Here is a 17,861-nt window from a genome sequence, read left to right as displayed (position 1 = left end):
TTTCCGCATCCACTTTATCCAGGCCTTTCACAATTTGGTAAGTTTCAATGAGGTCCTCCATCATCCTTCCAAACTCCAACGAGTATAGGTTTAGCTTCATCTAATTAGAAACTAATCAGGTACGTATCTGTGTATAAATTTATTTTTAGTGAATTATTTTCATCAAATATATCATCAAAGACCCACACCATCCTGGCCACACACTCATCTCCCTGCTACCTTCAGGTAGAAGGTACAGGAGCCTGAAGGCTGCAACAACCAGGTTCAGGAATAGCTACTTCCCCTCAGCCATCAGGCTATTAAACCTGGCTCAGACAAAACTCTGATTATTAGCAACCACTTTCTGTTATTTGCACTATCAGTTTATTTATTCATGTGTGTATATATTTATATCATGGTATATGGACACATTTATCTGTTTTGTAGTAAATGCCTACTATTTTCTGTGTGCTTAAGCAAAGCAAGAATTTCATTGTCCTATACAGGGACACATGACAATAAACTCACTTGAACTTGAACTTGAACTTGAACTTGATTTTCCATTCCAACACAGTTATCTTCAAGTCTTATACTGCCACCGTGTGTATTTGCTGTGGAACTGCACACTTAAGGGCCTGTCCCACGAGCATGCGACTGCATGCGGCAAGCGCGAAACCTAACGTGCTCGCGGGGCCGGTCGCACTTTGATCGCCGGAGCCGTATGGAGTTGTGCGGAACTGGTCCCGACATCGCGCGGGACTCCAAAAAACTGACACTGTTCAAAAATTCCGCGCGGCAACGGCCTGCCGGCTCGCAGCCGCATTGAGGCCGTACGCAGCGCCTCGACTGGTGTGCGCAGCGTCTCGACGCCGTACGCACCATCTTGACGGCGTACGCCTAGTGCGAACTTCCCGCGGACTTCGCTCGAACTTCACGTCAACTCGTACGGGATCACTCAACTCCCGCGCGACCCCCGCTTCTGGTTTGGTCGCGCATGCCCCATGCAGTCGCATGCTCGTGGGACAGGCCCTTAACTCTCTGTCACGCAACAGTTGCACGCGGAGCTGCTGATGTGCCAAGAATTAGATAAATTCTCCTGTCAGTCACTGCGATTTGAATTTACGCACATGATTTATACGTGACTATCCCTCGTTCAATTCAGTTTTTTTCTGGCGAATTCACCCTGTTTTTTTAATTGACATGTTCTGTTTGCTGTCTTTTCAAATCAGTGTTGCCTGCTATTTTACATGGGAGACTGGCAATCACTTCAGCAGACCACTTGCAAGAAGGGTCTCAACCCGAAACGTCACCTATTCCTTCGCTCCATAGATGCTGCCTCACCCGCTGAGTTTCCCCAGCATTTTTTGTCTACTTGCATAATGGAGTCAGCTCCAAATTGCCATGAGATCTTTGTCAATGGTCAAGTGACAAATCTCAGCAGTTATTCTGGTGAAGAGGTTCTGATGAAGTGATTGGAATCTGAAACATTAACTATTTCTCTCTCTCCTGTCGAGCGTTTCCAGAATTTTCTGTTGTTTTTTCAGATTTCCAGCATTATTTTAATTTTCATTGCATCTAAAGCAGGTTTACAGAGAATTCCTTCATTGCAGCAGAAGGGAACAGATCTGATGTAAATAAAAAGCTTCAGATTTATGCATTTTTGAACTGGGTTTAATTAAACATTTCTTAAATATTAAAATTATTTTTATTTTTAATATTTTTACAATGGTTTATCACTGTAAATAATGTTAATTTTTGTTGGATATTTTTTAATGTGCCTAAATATTTGCGAAAGCAGAATATTTCTGGGGATGAAGGTTGCATTTTTATCAGAGGTGCAAAGAGCTTGCCAATCAAGAGCTAACTTGGAGAATAAGTTTCTGCTGCAGATATAAGTGGCTCACCACCCACTGAGGCAAGCCAGATCAATCTAATACAGGTGCACAACCTTTTATCCGAAAGCCTTGGGACCAGACACTTTTCGTAATTCAGAATTTTTCGGCTTTCGGAATGGAAGATTTTTAGCGTAGATTTTAACGGCTGGCTCAGTGGCAGAGTGCTCGGCTCATATCCGCAAGGTCGCGAGTTTGCGCCTCGATCCCGGCAGTTACTCGATCGCGAGTTTGAGTCTTCAATGTAGTTTTTTCTTGCAGAATAGGAGAGAATAGGGAGGGTTAGGCTGGGATCATTCTCTGCGAGATGATCTTAGTGCGGGAGACAAGTGTAGGAGAGGTGTACTGACTGTGTGGGCAGAACTTTGGAAGTGATTGCCCACCATTCTCAAAAGCCGCTGTGTCTCCCTGTCCCTCCAACTCCAGAGGAATCCGCTCCCCGATGGGCCGCTACGGCGACAAGTGGCAGTTCGCCCACAGCCCGAGCTGCGCCACCCCAAGAACAAGATGTACCTTGCACACCATCAGCTTCTGCCCCTATGGGGAGCGTGTTCCTCTGGAGTTGGAGCGGGGCTGGGCTGGAGTTGCTGATCTGGGATCTCCGTGCTTGCAGTGGGCCTGGGGGTCAGTGTCCCGATGAGGGGGTGCAGCTCGGGCTGTGGGCGAACTACATAGTCGACGGAGGTCTTCAACATGTCATTTTTTCAAACTCTTCTAAACTCGTCAATTAGGTCAGCCAAATGGGACAGCCCCTTTAAAATTTCAGGCTCTGCAGAGAGTAGTGCGTTCGGCCGAACGCACTATGGGAACTACACTCTCCCCCCTGCAGGAACTATACATCAGAAGGTGCAAATCTAGAGCCAACAAGATCATGGGGGACCCCTTCCACCCCAGCGCCAGACGGTTCCAGCTGCTACGGTCAGCAAACACCTCCTTTGCCATGCTGTGAAAACAGAGAGGATGAGAAGGAGTTTCTTCCCACAGGCCATTAGGACTGTAAACTCGTATCTCACCAGGGACTAACTTACTGTACCAATTTACTGTTGTGTGGTGTCTTTTTTAAATTGCTGGGGGGGGGGGGGGGGCGTTTTCTCCCACAAATATGTAATTACTGATTCTGTTTCATTGTGTTTTGTAGTTTTTTTGCACAATCCGCAAGCATTGCCACTTTTCATTTCACTGCACATCTTGTATGCGTATGTGACGAATAAACTTGACTTATCTAAACAGAAACCTTGCACTAAATTTACCCCACTATTTCGGTTAAATTGTGGCCTATAGCCTTGATTATTCGATTTGCGAGGATACTGATCACTATTCAGTTCTAGCAAAGCTTGTCCCAAAGATACAACACCCTCGTCCTTGTACTGGTGCCAGCAATGAATTGAAATATATTTATCCTGTACCAATCTTAGTGACATGCGTATATCTTTATGATCTCATCCATCCAATGTGAACTGCGTGTTTCAGGTAGTAATTGAAAGCTTATTCTTTGTGGTTCTGCTTTCCGGTTATGACTTGGTTGTATAGCTGAACTTCGTTCTTTTGCCTCTTTTTGCTGTGGGTTCCCACATGGGCCTTAACAGGAGTTTGGTCTCAATCTCCAAGTTCTTTTCCAGCCCTGTGGGCAGATCCCCAGCTCTGGCTGTAGGCTGGCAATGTCTCCTTTGGTATTCATGCTCAGTGTGGCAGAGAACAGTAACCCAAACAATACTGCCCCTTACCATTGTTATATTTCTTTCCACTTCCCTATTAGTGCACCCATCATTCTCCTTCACACAGGTTATATTGTCATAAGCGATGAGTAGAATTAGGCCATTCGGCCCATCAAAACTACTCCGCCATTCAATCATGGCTGATCTATCTCTCCCTCCTAACCCCATTCTCCTGCCTTATCTCCCCATAACCTCTGACACCTGTTCTAATCAACTGCTTTGGACGAAGAAAGGAGCTGAAGTTCCTTTGATTCTGTCTTCACCCCACTCCTTCCTTGTGTTGTGGAGTAATTATCTGTTTTAATTTCAGATTTCCAGTCTCTGCAATTTGCTATTTGATTTTCATCCGTTCCTCTTGACTGACCAATTCAGTAGTACTTAAACAAAGGAGGGTGACTGTAACAACGAATGCCCATAATTTCCCTGATGTGCCATCATGGCCCTAATAACCCAGCAACATGCCCCTTGAGGCACCTGTAGACCATGGCCCTGACGAGAGTCGCGCCGCCGGTAGGCGGCGCGACTCTCGTCAGCAGCGGCCTCTGCAGTCCGTCTGCGTTTTTATTATTTTATGTCTATGTTTTTATGTAGTTTTTGTTATTTTTTGTTGGGGTATGTGTGTGGGGGGGTGGGGGTGGTGTGGGGGGGAGGGGGTAACTTTTAAATCTCTCCCTGCACGGGAGACCCGGCCTTTTCTTTGTCGGGTCTCCGTTGTCGTTGGGGCTGCAACGAGGAGCGGCCTCCAACAGGAAGACCGGGGGCTGTGGTGCCGACTACTCACCTCACCGTCGCGGAGCTGGCCGAGTCCAGAGCGGGTGGAGCTGTGGTGGACGCTGCTGCGGCCCGACCCCCGGAGATTCGGTGGCTGCAACTGCGGGTTTGGCGGGCGGCACCGGGAGCCCGCGGGTCCCTGGAGGGAGACCGCTTTTCCGGGCTCCCGCAACGGCGACTTCTCCCGCCCGAGTTGCGGGGTTGAAGAGCACCTGGAGCGGGGCCTTACAGCACCGCCCCGCGCGGCTTGGAATGGCTGCGGGTCTCTGCGAGCGCACGCCGGGGGCTCTAACATCAAGACCCGGTGCGCGACCTTGCATCACCCGGCGTGGCTTTAATGGCCACGGGACAATTCGCCATCGCCCGCCGGGGGCTTTGACTTTGACTCTGACATCGGGGGGGGGGGGGGGGGGGAGTGCAGTGGAGAGAAAAGTTTTTTTGGCCTTCCATCACAGCAATGTGATGGATGTTTATGTAAATTATGTTGTGTCTTGGGTCTATTTGTTTGTAATGTATGGCTGCAGAAACGGCATTTCGTTTGGACCTCAAGGGGTCCAAATGACAATAAATTGAATTGTATTGTATTGTATTGTATGGCCCTAATAACCCAGCAACATGCCCCTTGAGGCCATTGCCCTAATAACCCAGCAACATGCCCCTTGAGGCACCTGTAGGCCATGGCCCTAATAACCCAGCAACATGCCCCTTGAGGCCATGGCACTAATAACCCAGCAACATGCCCCTTGAGGCACCTGTAGGCCATGGCCCGCCTGCTCCAGGAAACCTGTCTGTCACAGCCGCCACGTGCCCACCTGGGGCCGAGCATGCGCAGTGAACCACCGGCCGGCTTGCTACGCATGCGCGTGGGTACGTTGCGCCGCTTCTGGGCTGATCAAGACCGGAAGCGGAAACGGGCTCTCTTTCTCTCTCTGGCTCGCGGGCGATCACCATGGTGAGTGTGCGGCGGAGGCCGAGGCGTTGGATCCTGTACCCAGACCGAGCCGGGGCCCAGACCATGCGGGGCCGGGGCCGGGGCGTTGGATCCTGTACCCAGACCATGCGGGGCCGGGGCCGGGGCCGGGGCGTTGGATCCTGCACCCAGACCATGCGGGACCGGGGCCGGGGCATGCTCCAGCCCACACCACCCGTGCTTCACGGCACCTGGAGCCGCCACCATGCGGAGCCGGGCTGGGTCGGGCCGGGGCAGTGGAGACTGCGGGTTGAGACGGGCTCAGGCCCCGGTCAGATGTTACAGACCGTACTAATATCCCCCTCTCCACCGGCGGGGCCAGGCCTGCACTCGCACCGTGAGCACCGGGCGGTTGGAGCGTGGGCCCCATCCCGGGGCTCGCTGCTGACATGGACACAGAGCGGTGAAGTTCCCCAGCATGGTCTCCTTGCTGAGCCCCCATGGACACAGCGGTGAAGTTCCCCAGCGTGGTCTCCTTGCTGAGCCCCCATGGACACAGCGGTGAAGTTCCCCAGCGTGGTCTCCTTGCTGAGCCCCGGGCCCGTCCCCGCCTCACTCGGCTCCTCTTGTGATTGCAGGTCTACAAGCGATACGTACAGATCGGCCGCGTGGTCTACATCGCCTTCGGGCCGCACGCCGGCAAGCTGGTGGCCATCGTCGATGTCATCGACCAGAACCGGGTAGGTTGTGCCGGGTCTGAGAGTCCAGGTCGTGGCCGGACGGCCCGACTCTGTGTGGGATGTAGTGTTACAGAGGATGTCCTAAGCTGGCTCAGGTCGTGGCTGGATTACGTGTGGTGTTAAGTCAACTATGATTTTATTTTTTGCGCACAACTAATTGTTTCCCCTATATTTTATTTTGGGGTCAGGTGTAATTAATTCACTCCCCAACTGTCTTTTAATACTTCCAACAAAGGTTTTACACAAGCGGTCACACAAGACTGCTAATGCGGGTACCTGGAGCAAAAGCATGCCCGACAGCATCTGTTGAGAAAAATGAACATTGACATATTGGGTAGGGACTGCTTCCAGAGGAAGAGGGTGTCCATTCAAGATGACTGTCCATGTCCCCCTACAGATGCTGCCTGAACTGCTGAGTTCCTCCATCAGTCTGTTTTTTGCACATGTAATAACTAACTTGTGGTTCTGTAAATCTTTGATCATTCCTTTGGAGAGTTGACAACTCGAGAGATTTCTGCTTTTGGCCTTGTCCTTAATTTCCTTAGTGCTTTACTGTTTTGGCCCTAAAACAAATGCATTTTCCACTTTGTGTCCATGGGTGTTACAGCCACTGGACCTTATTTAAGAGCACATCCTGGCATTAGTTGAGGAAATTCTATACAGCCTCATTGCTAACTGCATCCAGATACTCATTCTTCACGCTGTTGCCATTTTCTTTAATGTGCTGCGAAATAGACAATAGGTGCAGGAGTAGGCCCTTCGAGCCGGCACTGCCATTCAATGTGATCATGGCTGATCATCCTCAATCAGTACCCCGTTCTTGCCTTTTCCTCATACCCCCTGACTCTGCTATCTTTAAGAGCCCTAACTAGCTCTCACTTGAAAGTATCCAGAGAACCAGCCTCCACTGCCCTCTGAGGCAGAGAATTCCACAGACTCACAACTCTCTGTGAGAAAAGGTGTTTCCTCGTCTCCGTTCTAAATGGCTTTCTCCTTACTCTTAAACTGTGGCCCTTGGTTCTGGACTCCCCCAACATCGGGAACATGCTTCCTGCCTCTAGTGTGTCCAAACCCTTAATAATCTAATATGTTTCAATAAGATCCCCTCGCATCCTCCTAAACTCCAGAGTATAGGGAGGTTGCACGAAAGGTCACTGGGTCATAGGGCTCGACGCACGGAGCCGCTAAATCCAACAGGAAGACATCCGTCACTTCTGGTATATGTTATTAATGCTAGAAACGCGTACCTTCCTATCTGTTAAACAACGCCAAAATGTTGCATTTTTGCGCTGAAAAAAATTGTGGGAGTCAGGGTAAGTGTGAGAGACATGTACCCAACTTTAGAATTCCAAACGTGAAGCGAAATGAAGGTATAGAGAAGCGAGAACTGAAGGGACATACAGCAGCTAAAGTGCTTGGTAAACATTGAAAATATTGGGAATTATCGTGTTTGCTCACTGCATTTCATCAAGTAAGGCATTATTTATGTTTTTTCTTGATTCCTTTGGTATTTAAAAAGTCTCAGAAGTGATAAATCTGGCTGTAAATTTTTCTTCAGATGCGTTTTCATTTTGTATGTAAAAACCAACGAGAACCATGTGCGATTTAAAAAAATGACAGCCATATTTATCACTTCTGAAACTTTTTAGATGCCAAAGGAATCAAGAAAAAACACAAATAATGCCTTACTGTTGATGAAATGCAGTGAGCAAACGGCCAATGTTCGCTAAGCACTCTGGCTGTTGTCCCTTCAGCTCTCGTTTTTATCTACCATCATTTCTCCTCACTTTTGAAATTCTGAAGTAGGCTAAATGTCTCACACGCTTATCCCAATTTCCATAATTATTTACAGCGCAAAAATTGACAATTTCAGCGGGTTTTAACGGGCCTGCTACGCTGGAATCAATGGTAAGTGCCTACCTGCAGTTCATCGCGTGTATTCCATTTGGAGTGGCCTAGCAACAGTACGGGTCATGGGTCGTGACCCGACTGCCGTGAAACCTCCCTATACAAGCCCAGCCGCTCCATTCTCTCAGCATATGACAATCCAACGCTGCACTCCCTCAATAGCAAGAATGTCCTTCCTCAAGTTAGTGGACCAAAACTGCACACAATACTCCAGGTGTGGTCTCACCAGGGCCCTATGCAACTGCAGAAGGACCTCTTTGTTCCTGTACTCAACTCCTCTTGTTATAAAGGCCAACATGCCATTCGTTTTCTTCACTGCCTGCTGCACCTGCATGCTTACTTTCATTGACGAACAAGGACCCCCAGATCCTGTTGTACTTCCCCTTTTCCCAACTTAACACCATTTAGATAGTAATCTGCCTTCCTGTTTTTGCTACCAATTTATCCACATTAAACTGCATCTGCCCACCCACCCAACCTGTTCATGTCGCCCTGCATTCTCAGCATCCTCCTTCCAGTTCACACTGCCACCTATCTTTGTGTCATCTGCAAATTTGCTAATGTTACTTTGAATCCCCTTCATCTAAATCATTGATGTAAATTGTAAATAGCTGCGGTCCCAACAGCGAGCCTTGCGGGTACCCCAACTAGTCACTGCCTGCCATTCTGAAAGGGACCCATTAATCGCTACTCTTTGTTTCCTGTCTGCCAACCAATTTTCTATCCATGTCAGCACTCTACCCCCAATACCATGTGCCCTGATTTTGCCCACAAATCTCCTTTGTGGGACCTTATCAAATGCTTCCTGAAAGTCCAGGTACACTACATCCACTGGCTCTCCCTTGTCCATTTTCCTAGTTACATCCTCAAAAAATTCCAGAGGATTAGTCAAGCATCATTTCCCCTTCGTAAAATCCATGCTGACACGGACCGATCCTATTACTGTTATCCAAATGTGCCGCTATTTCATCTTTTATAATTGATTCCAGCATCTTCCCCACCACCGATGTCAGGCTAACTAGTCTATAATTCCCTGTTTTCTCTCTCCGGCCTTTCTTAAAAAGTGGGATAACATTAGCCACCCTGCAATCCACAGGAATTGATCCTGAATCTATCGAACATTGAAAAATTATCACCAATGCGTCCACGATTTCTAGAGCCACTTCCTTAAGTATCCTGGGATGCAGACCAACAGGCCCTGGGGATTTATTAGCCTTCAGTCCCATCAGTCTACCCAACACCATTTCCTGCCTAATGTGGATTTCCTTCAGTTCCTGTCACCCCAGATCCTCTGACCACTACTATATCAGGAAAATTGTTTTCTTTACCCAAAAGTTGCTGTAAATATACATTGTGCTGTGATTTATACATGACATCTGCAGTGATTTATGATGATGATCCGTGAGCATTGTAGACCTAATCTTTAAAGGTGTGTTTTAAATTTGTTTGCTCCATTAATAGTAAGCTGTTCTTTTAAACCTCCCGCTCAGGCATTAGTGGATGGTCCATGCACTGGTGTAAGGAGACAGGCTATGCCATTTAAATGCATGCAGCTCACCGACTTCAAGATTCAAATACCACATAGGTGAGATCTTGATTTTATTTTAAAATTCAATTTTTTGTTGTTGTAACTAGCTGAACTCTGGTGTATCTTTAAGTTTTATGCAGCCCGATTTGAGTAAGTATGAATTTAACGCTAGGTTATTGGTCCATTCACCAATTGTGAATGTGAATGATGACTTGATAGTGTTATGATTGATGCTGCTGCCTTGCAGCTCTGTGGACGTTAACCTGATCTGTTGGTGTAGATTTTGCATGTTTTTCCTGTGACTTGTGGGTTTCCACTGAGTATTCTGATTTTCTTCCACACTGAAAAGTTATTCTGGAGTCGGACTTGTTCGTTCATCTAGTTTACAGCAAAGAATGAAAGGTGGTATTAATGGGGAGGGGGGGAAGGAAATTAGGAGGGTGAACGTGGCACGGTTGAGATGACTGCAAAGGTTAAAGTAACAAGTTAAAGTTGTCTTCATTACCTTGAAGTTTTTGTGGTGTTTTATACTGCAACGTGTTGGTTTGCATGTTAAAGGTTGAAAACTGAACGAAAACTATCATCTGGGACATTTAAAATAAAATTAGTTTTACAGAGGATTTGGGCAGATGATGGTTTGCTATAGGGTGAATTAATTCCACAATTAGTTTCTTGGTCACATGATTCTGGAGGTTGCACTACTATCTGATTTTAACCACATGCACCTATCTTGCTACTGCGAGAAATTGTCTATTCTTTGGGAAGTATTGTTACAATTTTCATTATCTCCACTCTATGGTGTTTATTTTGAACCATACAAATTAATTATTTTCTCCTAGTGTCCGCAACAAATTTGTGAAGGCTGCTTGGGAAAAAGAGAAGGTCAATGAGAAATGGGAAGCATCTCGCTGGGCAAAAAAAATTGACGCACGTGCAAAGGTGGGTCCTTTTTTAGAAGGCTTCTCCTTGCACTAAGGGTCTAGTTTGAAGTATGTTGAGTAGTTGATGGATCTTAACTGCAGTTTCTGTTTTATTTAAAGAGCTGCAGTTAATTTGCTAATGCCTTGTCTAGTCTTTTAAAAAAAATAATGAATACAATATACTTGCTCCTTCCCACAGAGAGCCAAAATGTCTGACTTTGACCGCCACAAGGTCATGAAGGCCAAGAAAATGGTAAGTTTGTTTTAGAATTGTTGATAATTCGAATCCCAACTGATTTCTAGCCCTTGCTAACCAAGCATTTAACATTAATTCCTGTCTTCACCTGTCCACATTTGGACTTCAACTCCTTTTTGGCCTTTTGTAGATATTCTTCTCTTGACTTAATTTACAGCATGTTTGTATTTGGACTGTTTGGGTAATGAATGGTTGTGTGGAAGGAGGCACTTTACTTGTTTTAAGATGTTATTTAATTGAGTAAAAAACATCAAAAATTCTACTTTTATTATCGAAAATGTAATTTACAAGTAAAACGTAATCTAGTTCAACTGAAGTCCAGAAACTTATGCATACTTAGTAGACCCTTTCTGATTTGCACAATAATCATAAAGGGGGGATATGTATGCAAAATAAATTGGAGTCAATACCAGATGCTGTCAGCCAGCTCCCATCTAGCTGAACAGCAACATGTGGCTCTGACAGTGTTGAGTAATGCATTTTGGGTGGATTGTTAACTTTTGTTTTCATTCTCGTAGAGAAACAGAATCATCAAGCTAGAATTGTCCAAACTGAAGAAAGCTGCCGGCAAAAAGGCATAAATGTCTACACTTTGAACGTAAGAATAAAGAACTTGTGTTTAAACCAAATTGTCCGTTTTGATTTTACATGCAATATTTAAGCTTTTCACTGTGCCTCAGTACATGTGACAATAAACTAAACTGTAATTGTATTTTGAGATCCTTGCCCACATGAGGTGGTGTTTCTATTTAGTGTTTTTAGTTATGGACAGATGCAGCAGGGAAACAGGCCCATTTGTATTTGCACCATCAGCCAGCCATTTACATTAACCTTGTGTTAATCCCATTCTTTTTATTCTCTCCACTTTTTTATTGACTCCTAAATTCTACTGCTCATCTGGGAATATTTTACAGTAGCCAATTAACCTTCCAACCCACACATCTTTGGTCTATGCGAGGAAACTGGAGCACCTGGCGAAAATCCATGCAGGCACGCACACTTGTGAACAAACAAATCAAATTCAAGTCTGAAGAAGGGTCTCCCCCCCGAAACGTCGCCTATTTCCTTCGCTCCATAGATGCTGCCTCACTCGCTGAGTTTATCAAGCATTTTTGTCTACCATCTAAATTCAAGATTGAATCCGGATCTCTGGTGCCAAGCAACTGTTCAATTAGCTATGCTTTTATTTAGCTGTAGAATGTTTGCTAAATCTATGGGAGGGTTGGAGTCCAGATATCTGCAATTGCGACCAGAACAATTATGAAATGGAATTATATCTTATTTGCATATTCAGTGTAAACATCCTTTTTAAAAGCAGATTCTGTTTGTCATGGCAACATATTTAATACTGTCCATTCATCCCTCCACAATATGTTGAATATAGAGGAATCAATATTAACACTCTATCACGTGTTTAGTTTTGTTAGGAAATGGTCAGGTCGCTTACAAGAAGCAACTACATTTGTTTGCTTTCCAGACCTAATGCCTATGGGCAATACTTGTTTCATTATTTATTGATGGATCCAAAATTAATCTACCAATATCCATAACCATCATCCAATGTGCTGCGTAATACTCCGAATAGTGGTAAATACTAGACTATACTCCGAATAGTGGTATAAACCTACCTATATTTTTATATTGATACTCGTTGATGCCGAGTGAAATTATTCTAATCTGCATCTGTTTGCAGGCTGAAATGTTTAGAGTAATGATTCCTGTAGAGCAGTCCATGGTGAATGTTGCTTGTTGATGCTGTTTGCTCTTTCTGTCACTTCATTGATTTCGTTGGTGACGGGATTGAATTTTGTTCCTTTGTAGGAAATGCCTGCTGTTTGGTGTAGATGTTAGGGTTGTACAAGTTTGGGATGTTGGGTTACGGCATAGATAGTTCGTCTTCAACACTAAATCTCGATAAGTTGTTGCGGATGAGCCTATTTTATTCATTCTAGGGATGTGGGATTTGTAGACTGAGCCAGCATTTAGTTACTCTTGCGAAGGTGATGGTGGTCTGCAGCCATGAACCGCTGCAGTGTTGAGTGAGTACACCACCAATGCTGTTAGGGATCAGAGGTCCAGGATTTTGACCCCGCGGCAGTGATGGATCGGCAATATATTTCAGTCAGGATTTTGAAAGCAACTTCCAGGTAGTGATGTCCCATGCTTTTGCTGTACTTGTCGTACAAAGGAGTTGTTGGAAGTCTTGGTGAATTACTTTAGTTTATCCTGTAGATGGTACAAACTACTACTGCGAGTCAGACACAATACACCACCAATGCTGTTAGGGATCAGAGGTCCAGGATTTTGACCCTGCGGCAGTGATGGATCGGCAATATATTTCTGTCAGGATTTTGAAAGCAACTTCCAGGTAGTGATGTCCCATGCTTTTGCTGTACTTGTCGTACAAAGGAGTTGTTGGAAGTCTTGGTGAATTACTTTAGTTTATCCTGTAGATGGTACAAACTACTACTGCGAGTCAGACACAAAGTGCTGGAGTAACAGCTTCTCCGGAGAGAAAGAATGGGTGGCGTTTTGACTCTGAACCCAGACTAATATTAATTGTTCTTTTATTGGATGGGATGTGGTACCCAGTGGAGCTTGCACCTTGGCCATCATGGCTCTGAGTCTGCGTGGTCTTCTGGTATGTTTAGTGCTGTGTTATAGCTGGCAGCAGAATATACAATAATATCCATCATCCAAGGACTTTTATTTACATTTATTTTTGTCAGTTGCAGATCCTGCATTTTGATTTCAAATACATTTATATTGATTTAGTTGTAGTGTTAGTAGATATCCCAGTTTTATTGTTTGAGTACAGATTGGTAAATGCTGAAAGCCAGTCACTCATTCAATTCTAACCAGTAACTTTGCAGCCGGTGTTTATTTTGTTTTTCCACAAAGACGTGTTTGCACATGACATAAGATTCCTTTTCCCCAATTGTTTCTAAACATGCCCATTTTAAGCAAAAGATATATTAATTGGAGTCATGTAAAGTGTATGTACTTAATTGCTACATAAGTGGAAAGGTTGTCTCTTACATTCATTGACATGAGAGATAAGTGTTGCAGTGTCCTTTACCAGGGTGGAAATATCCAATGCTAGAGGGCTAGCTGTAAAAAGATGGGAAAAGTTTAATGAAAATGAGTGGAGAAAGTCTTCAATTTTTTTTTAATTAATTGCCGTCTCACGGAAGGATCTGACTCACGAGGTACCCCGAGTGAAAGACTCGTTGTGTACGAGATCCCAAGTGTATGATCAAGAGTTCCCACGGGTATGACAAGTTTGCCTTTTACTTGTCATTTCTGCGATGTTCCAAGTTCGTCTCCCGAGTTACTCTTGAGCCAATCCTGATTGAAGGTTTGTTTTAATAAGCAACCGTGTTAAAGAAGACATCTCTATCCTGCGGCTTTGATTTAAAGATAGAATTCAGCGCGGCCGCATCTATTGATGTGACCTACAAAGGGAAAATGCGCACCGTCCAGTGCCAGAGCAGTTATACTTATGATTTGTTTGAAACACACAGGTTTGGTATATTTTAATTGAATTTACTGCTATGTCTACACACTGCAGGGAAACGGGAGTTGAGGTGGAGAGAGGTTGGGGGGGGGGGGCGTAATTAATCTGTCTGGGGTGGGTTAGGCTGGGATCATTCTCTGCGGAATGATCTTAGTGTGGGAGAAGTGTACTGACTGGGCAGACACTTTGGTAGTGATTGCCTTCCAGTCTCAAATGCCGTTGTGTCTCCCTGTCCCTGGGATAGCAAGGGGCGATCAAACAGCACAATACCCCCCTCCCCCTCCACACCAACACGAAGGGCAACGATCCCAAGGCTTTAGCGTCAGAAATAGCGGGCAGGCGACAATCACCTGCCATAACGCGAGAGAGACCATGCACTATTGTAGGTCTCCTTTGCACGTCGGTGTTTCTGTCTTTCTCCGCTCATTGTTGGCCCTGTCTCTCGCCACCCCCACCCACACCCCTCTGCTTCCCGGCCATGTGTGTGACCCCTTCCCTCCCCTCTCCAGCTCCGCGCCCATTGCACCGGGCGCGGGGGCTTTGCACTGTCTTCACGTTGGCGATGCCAGCAGGTCAATGCCAGTCGCCCCTGGGCAGATGCTCGGGGGCTCTCTCCCAGAGTGGCCCCGGGTCGGGGTGGGGTGGGAGTCGGCAGCCACGCCGGCTTTGCCACACCATGGGCTGCCGGCAACCAAGCCACCCGTCCACGTCCACACGCTCGGTGGAACAGGAGCTGAGACTGGGAACTGTACCACCCTTGCCCCCTCCCTCTGCAACTGCAAACAACCCCACTCTCCTGCTCTCCTAACCCCCGTCCCGACCCCCTGGGAAACTGAAGGGGGCGACAATCAACTGCTGCCTGCCCGCTGAGTTAAAGAGTTCCCACGGTAGACTCACGATACATTAAGGTAAACGCACGGTCCACTACGTTCTTACAAAGAGTTAAAATGTTTCAATTCTTAACCACAAGAGTAAATTTGACTCGTGGAAAACTTTAATGGAGCTTTTTCACGGGGCGACTTGACGCAAGAGTTAACCAGAGTTTAACATCGTGGGAACCTCGTGCGATAACAGTACGGCATTCAGATTCAGATTCAATTTTAATTGTCATTGTCAGTGTACAGTACAGAGACAACGTGGACCACCGTGGTGGAAATCGTGTAACTTGGTGACTCGGGAGAAAATTCAAGCAAGCTTGAATTTCTCCAAGAGTGACTTGTACACTTGTGGTTGAGCATTGCAACTTTATATGAACGTAGTGGCCAGTGCGATATCCGTAATAACTCTTGTGGTTACCGTGGGAACTCCTGCGAACGGTAAACCCGGAAGCTGGACAGAGGGGACAGAAGTTGAGTAAAAAAGGTGTTCTCAATATCCTTTAACTGGCGAAAACTTTGGAACTAGTCGTTCGGTGCGAGTTGATTAAAAAGTGTATGGAAATTTCAAACTTCAAATCAAATGTCTCTCAAACCTGCTGATTGTATCTGATTCCACTTTTCGTAGCAAGTTCCACTTTTCGACACAAAATGCTTGAATAACTCAGGCAGGAAGCATCTCTGGAGAACATGGATAGGTGACGTTTCGGTTCCAGCTGGGAAAGAGGAGGCAGGATCAAGCGTGGCAGGTGTCGGAAGGAACTGCAGATGCTGCTTTAAATCGAAGATACACAAAATGCTGGAGTAACTCAGCGAGTTACTCCAGCATTTTGATCTCTGGATGGAAGGAATGGGTTTCCCAAACTCACCCATTCCTTAAACCCATTCTTTCTCTCCAGAGATGCTGCCTGTTCCTCTGAGTTACTCCAGCATTCTGTGTCTATCTCAGGTAATAGATGGACACGGGCGAGGGGGCAGATGGTTTGAACAAAGACCCCAGATTAAAGCATAGTCTGTAAAATAGGATTGTGAAGCATGGGGAAGGAATGTTTGGGAGGGGTGAGGGGAGGGCTGAAAGAGGTGCGAGTCTAGATGGGCCACAGTGGGGTGCGGGCAAGGGAAGGGTAAGAAATGGGAGGAGAGAGAGGTTGTTAGAGGTTACCTTGTGGCTAGCATCCGTCCATCCATGAGAGATGATGGTGTGGCTTTAGAAACATAGAAAACATGTGCAGGAGTAGACCATTTGGCCCTCCGAGCCAGCAGCGCCATTCAATATGATCATGGCTGATCACCCAAAACCAGTACCCCGTCCTGCCTTCTCCCCATCTCCCCTGATTCCGTTAGCCCTGAGAGCGAAATCTAACTCTCCCTGATAGGAGTAGAATGAGGCCATTCGGCCTATCAAGTCTACGCCATTCAATCATGGCTGATCTATCTCTCCCTCATACCCCATTCTCCTGCCTTCTCCCCATAACCTGTGACACCCGCACTAATCTCTGGGTTAGGCAGCAACTCCACTATTGTGCCGCAGTTCCGTTCCAAAATTCCCTGTCTGCGTGTGTTTTAATATCCCAGCCCAGCTTTAAACCTGGGAATGGGAAGGGTGATTTTACAGAAAATAGAACAATACAGGAGGGGACCAGTAAATGGTCAATTAGGGGAGGGCACCAGTAAATGGTGAATTTGGGGAACGCACCAGTAAATGGGGAATTAGAGGAGCGCACCAGTAAATGAGGAATTAGGGGAGCGTACCAGTAAATGGGGAATTGGGGGAGTAAATGGGGAATTAGGACAGCAGCAGTGATAGTCATTGATTGTGTTATGTTATGCACGGATATTACACTGGTGTGAACTTGTATAATACGCTGTGCAGCAAAACTGGACCATGAGTTTAAGATCAAAGATTTGCGTTTAATTGATATGACTGATAGACACAAAATGGACCCTTCTTCAGACTCTCTCCAGAGATGCTGCCTGTCCTGCTGAGGTACAGCTTTTTGTGTCAATCTTCGACAGATTGGGTTTGCTGTAAATGTCTATGTTAATATGTGTGTCTTTTCCTCTTGGACATTACTTTGTTTCTGTTGGTGGCTCCACATTTTATGATAGCCTGAAGTGTGATAAAGCTTTTACCTCAGCAGTTTGATTGTCAGTGCTTGTTTACCTCATTGTTAAATAAATATATTTTTTACTATCAGCTTGATGTCTGCAATTCTTCATTAACACATCACTACAAGATGAATGTCTCTAATGTTATAATCCCCCTCATGCTGAAACACAAAATAGTTGAAGGGAGATGATATAATCACATTTTCATTAAGTTTCATTTTTGAGTGTTCAGGTCCATCAATTGTTGAGCTATTTAAACGTTTGAAAGTTTCACCTCTCGGTAGAAAATAAAGTAAGCCAATCAGCACGGTAAATGTGAGACAAAGTCTTTATTCCTATTTGACAATATAAAAAGACGACGACTTGCACATATTGAGAGAAGGTGCATCACACCAAACATTAGTCTATAAAAGGGCCTCGCAAACACGAAAATCAACAAATGAGGCACGCTAGATTATTTTAAACATATTATATTCATTAACCTCCGCAACAAGCCTAAACTCAGGCATTAAAAGGGACAATGCAATGTGCTAAATGGCAGGTTTTGCGGACGAACATCTTATAGGAAGCACTTTTCAGAGGACAACACTAGAAAGTCAGCTTATTTGCTATGCATTTCTGCTAACATGCAGTAGTGTTCCTGTGGTCGGCTACCCATCAATATAGCTGTCCTGCCACGGCACACTCTCCAATTGTGAATTGTAGTAAGCGCAGAGATGGCCTCTTTGCTCTTTCACACCC

The 17,861-nt window shown here is 45.6% G+C and overlaps 1 protein-coding gene across 1 annotated transcript; it reads left to right on the top strand.

Annotated features, from left to right (window-relative positions):
* The first annotated feature begins 5,209 nt into the window (after positions 1-5,209).
* Positions 5,210-11,243, top strand: rpl14 (ribosomal protein L14). The gene is made up of 6 exons (XM_033019104.1): positions 5,210-5,309; positions 5,906-6,007; positions 9,406-9,500; positions 10,283-10,382; positions 10,563-10,616; positions 11,138-11,243. The coding sequence occupies exons 1-6, from the start codon at positions 5,307-5,309 to the stop codon at positions 11,198-11,200; spliced, it is 417 nt and encodes a 138-aa protein (XP_032874995.1). The 5' UTR covers positions 5,210-5,306; the 3' UTR covers positions 11,201-11,243.
* Positions 11,244-17,861: the final 6,618 nt, after the last annotated feature.

Source organism: Amblyraja radiata, chromosome 4, assembly GCF_010909765.2.
Source record: "Amblyraja radiata isolate CabotCenter1 chromosome 4, sAmbRad1.1.pri, whole genome shotgun sequence".
Classification (NCBI taxonomy): Eukaryota; Metazoa; Chordata; class Chondrichthyes; order Rajiformes; family Rajidae; genus Amblyraja; species Amblyraja radiata.
Note: the sequence above shows the minus strand (reverse complement) of the source record. Positions and strands in the feature narration are given on the sequence as shown.

What these genes read in the sequence shown, in the direction of transcription:
- rpl14 (XM_033019104.1), top strand. An exon ending in ATGTCATCGACCAGAACCGG is followed by an intron (nt 6,008 to 9,405) that starts GTAGGTTGTGCC and finishes CCTCCCGCTCAG; the next exon opens with GCATTAGTGGATGGTCCATG. An exon ending in AAGATTCAAATACCACATAG is followed by an intron (nt 9,501 to 10,282) that starts GTGAGATCTTGA and finishes ATTTTCTCCTAG; the next exon opens with TGTCCGCAACAAATTTGTGA.